The 4,568-nt window shown below is 30.7% G+C and overlaps 1 protein-coding gene across 1 annotated transcript; it reads right to left on the bottom strand.

Annotated features, from left to right (window-relative positions):
• Window positions 1-314: 314 nt before the first annotated feature.
• On the bottom strand, window positions 315-1,295 carry LOC113376090 (E3 ubiquitin-protein ligase SIAH1-like). The gene is made up of 2 exons (XM_026616017.1): window positions 1,094-1,295; window positions 315-937 (listed from the first exon to the last, which is right to left on the bottom strand). Exons 1-2 carry the CDS (start codon window positions 1,293-1,295, stop codon window positions 315-317), a joined length of 825 nt encoding a protein of 274 aa, XP_026471802.1.
• Window positions 1,296-4,568: the final 3,273 nt, after the last annotated feature.

Below are 4,568 nucleotides of genomic sequence, written 5' to 3' on the forward strand. Positions count from 1 at the left end.
TATATAAACATTTTTTTGGCATTTTCTTTATTTTCATATTTTTTTACATAGGTTTTTTCAGTTTTCATATATAGATATTGTTCACTAATATAGTTAAGTAGTTAAAAAAAATAATATAAATTTAATACATAATAAAATTCGGTTATATAATTAATATTTAGAGAGAATTATCTCTTTTTAATCTAATAACAATACTAGTTAATTCTTAAAATGGAACAGTTTTTTAAAGGTATATTTAATACTAGAACGAATATAAACATAAATATATACTTTAACAAATACATAAGAGTGAAATATAATAGTATAATATAGAATTATTCATTGCTATCTACAACATAAATGGTCATATTTATTGCAAGATTTCCATTTTCAGCAAATGATCTAACAATCGAACTATCAAATATCAAGCGCCCAGAACTCGAATTTGCCGTAGGTACCCCGTCCTGAATAGATCCCGCAATTCCTTCCCAACTCACGCGACGCTGATGTCCATTCAGTTCAAACTTATATGCATATTTTTCTGCATCCTCCTTAGACCCAAACAATTGAACGGCACCGAAATACTGTTGGGCTGCATTTGGCTTATCTTGCTTTTCCAAAATCAGCATAAAATGTTCGCCATGACAGGACTGCATCATAACCCAGTTCATTTCTCCAGGCAAACCGATGTCGATAGCCATAAAAACTATATCTTCTCCATCAAGGTTTGTAATGGGGGTATGTGACTGTCTCATATGAGGTATCACTCCTGCCAATGACCCTTTCCATTGGCAAATGGCCCATGGACAAGGGCAAGTGTAAGGCCGAAATTTACAAGTTTCTTCATGTGCAGCCTTTTCGATGTTGTTCAAGAATTTAGTGCAACCATTTCCAGCATTGTTGCACGGAAAGATCACATTACTAGCAACTTTTTCCATGGCCAGATTTCTTATGTTACCTACGTATGAAAATTAATATATTATTCATAAAATAGTTTCAATTATAGGCAATTTTAATTAAAACTGAAAAATTATTTATAAATAACAGAGGCTTCAAATGGTTTGCATTATTGCAATGCTAGCAAGATTTATCATAGCCAGATTTCATATGTTACCTAAAAATCCAGAACAAGTAGGGCAGCGTTCCAACTTTGATCTACATTTCGAGCAAATCAGATGTCCACTTTGGCACTGATGGACTCTAGGAACCGCGTGGTTAGAGCATACAGAGCACTTGAACAGGGATGCTAAATCAGTAGAACCAGTAGGTTCAACGATTCTTGCAGTAGCACGCCGTCTTATCCTACGTGAACTCATCTCGTCAAAAACGATCTAAATATCTTCTGTATAAAATATCAAAGTAATTAGACAAAAGGACAAACTAATAATCATTTTATTGAAATTAATACTTAATGAAAAAATATTAAAATAAAATAAAAATCAGTACAAACACTATTTTTTTGAAGTACTGCGGTCGCTGGCCTGAACAAAACTAATCTGGTTGACGCGACAGTTGATCTGATACTGAAATATCGTTTTCGCGAACAAGTCAATCGTCTTTATGTTTTTATAATATTTGATTATTGTTTGCGATTCGCAATTAAAATGGCGAATCAGGAATTCATTTCATTTGCATGTTTTCTATAAACAATTTTGTTATCAATCGAGCGCTTAATTAAATGACAAATCGTATTTTATGAATTCTTTACATAGCGAAGTAGAACTCGCGTGGTGTTTTGAATATTTAGGTAAACATTTATTTATCATAAGTACAGTCAGTGTTATACTTCCAATATAATACTGATGTTGGTTCAGAAACCAGCATTCAGTACAAAATTTTGAAGCAGTAAGCATAGTTTGTGCGATTTAGCTAATTGTGACATTTTTGACAAAGTGCAATTTTATTTCATTATATACGTTGATATACATTATAAAGCAATGCAGAATTTTTATATAAAGAAATATACATTTTATTCATTTATTCCAACAAAATTAATAATTTTCAAAAAACTTCAAAAGCTCAAATATTTAAAAGGGTTTCGAAAATATGAAAAGATATGAAAACAAAACGTAATGAATGGCGTTTATAGTAAGTAGACTTTTTAGTTTATGTCCTATATGAGCATGGTCTATAGTTGAGTTGAATTGAATTTGTCTTTTGCGAATGTTTCTAAGCTTTTTGAGAATGAGATTAATAAACCTAAACATGATATATCAATGCGAATAATATGTTATAGCAGACAACACTTCCACATCATTTATATAAGTAGAAAAATACAAATGTTTTATAATTTTAATATAAATATGATTTTTTGAAAAAAATTGTCCTAACCGAAAACCTATCTCAATTGCTAAAATTTTAATCTAACCAGTTAACTGTGTTTGACTAGTATACTCGTCACGGAGAATGGAAAATAAAATTTTTTATATAACTCTGAACATTTTGGCATGTCTTAGAAAAAAATGGATGTTTGTGTGTGCGGGTACAATTTTTGGAAACCGTAATTAAAAAAATATTCGATTTCTATTGATTGGGAGATGTGCTTGAAATTATCAGATATTTTATAGAAATTTTAATAAGAAGTATAATTTTCTTTAGATTTCTAGGAGTTTTGTAGCAATTTTTATTCGTTGGACTGCGGCGCGGAGATTATGCTCTTCCATATTTCGTCACTAAAACAGCTACGCGGGGTGATTGCTTTGAGCAAATGTTCAAATTTTCAAAAAATTGCAAAAATTTCAAAATTTTTTAAAAGTAATTTTTTAAAAAATTTCAATATTCTTAAAGTCTAATATTTAAGTTTTAAAGAAATTTTAAAGCTTTTAAAAAAATAATTTTCGGTACGGAAAGTTCCAGTAAATTGCCTTAAGGCACATTTTTTTGCACCTAGTTCATCATGAACATCAGCAAATTTTTGGTCGTTCCATAAAAAATGTCTAAAACGAATGCCATGCATTAGTATGATGGTATCTTGTTTAAAGCTTAGTAGTACAGTCTTACATTAACATTTAAAATATTTAATTAAATTTATGCCTTTCTAGTTTAATGCTTAAGTAATATAAACGTATGTTAACAAAGAAGTTAAATATTGCAGTATTGTTTTAATAAATCAATTTTTTCATCCGAGATCTTACCCTGTGATTGGCTCGATTCGGACGACACCAAACTGTAAGCACTTTTCGATGTATGCGCCAGAAGTTTTCCTTATACTTTGTGGCAATAAAATCTTGGAATATTGAAGGAACTGTTTCGGGGATTTTGTTTAGATAATATTTGATTGCAACGATTCCATTATGTCGCCGATATTGTATATCATTAGAATCGCTATATTATTTGCATTTGCATCGGATAGATCAATTTTTATTTACAAATTACTTTAAATTGCCCAATGGTTGTTTACGAAGGGTGTTGTTTTAGCGACTTAATTCTATAGGCCATTGTTCTTTTATGTTCAAATTGAAATTTTATATACTTTTGTGTAATAAATACTTTGGAAGATTGAAGGAATTGTTTCGGGAGTTTTGTTTACATAATATTCGATTGGAACGATTCCATTGTGTCGCCCGTTGACAGGATGCAGTTTATCAATATGATCGGCATTGCAATTTTTATTTGCAAATAACTTTAAATTGTCGTATGGTTGTTTATGAAGAGTGTTGTTTAACCGCCTCAATTCTATAGGCCATTGTTCTATTCGAAGTGTGTAAAATTTTGTAAACATCCCGAGGAGAACAGCTGTTTGGTGGTAGTTGGAACCAATAAATAGACAGTTCCATGCGCAAAATTTATTCGTGTTGCAGCAGCTCTGAGGTGAACTCAATTTTATTTGATCAAGTGATCGGTGATAAATTATTGTACAAGTGCTTCTGAGTTTTGGAGTATCGGTAAGTGACTTCTTTTATTACCTTTAATAATATTTAATATATTATTATGTATTTTCACAATGTTAGTTATGTAAATAAAATAGAATATGATTTTAGGGAATCAACATTTAGAAGATCATTCGATAGCTTTACCTTAGATTCAAAGGCTTAGATTTTTAAAAACAGTAGACTATAATTAATTTTGATTTTTACATGCTTATTTTATTTTTATCGGTACTATATTAAAATAATTTAAAGTTATTGAAGCAGACATAATAGAATATTAACACAAACATAGTTGGCGACTTGCATTTCAATTCGGTTTCTTTTAATTTAAATATATACTGTACTGAAACAATATTTAACGTACAAATCAGACTAATTCATAACGCGTTTTATGAAAACCTGCAATCGCGTTATATGTAAACCCCGCAATCGCGTTAATGTAAACCCGCAATCGCGTTAATATAAAACCTACAATCGCGTTGTATAAAAACCCGCTATCGCGTTATATAAAAACCGGCTGTCGCGTTATATAAAATCGGCTATCGCGTTATATAAAAACCGACTATCGCGCTATATAAAACCGGCTATTGCGTTATATAAAAACCCGCAATCGCGTTATATGAAAACCCGCTATCGTGTTATATGAAAACCCACAATCGCGTTATATGAAAACCTGCAATCGCGTTATATAAAAATCTACAATCGCGTTGTATGAAAACC

Source organism: Ctenocephalides felis, unplaced genomic scaffold, assembly GCF_003426905.1.
Source record: "Ctenocephalides felis isolate EL2017-DRISC unplaced genomic scaffold, ASM342690v1 CF-g0.4_SCAFFOLD_01886, whole genome shotgun sequence".
NCBI classification, from domain to species: domain Eukaryota; kingdom Metazoa; phylum Arthropoda; class Insecta; order Siphonaptera; family Pulicidae; genus Ctenocephalides; species Ctenocephalides felis.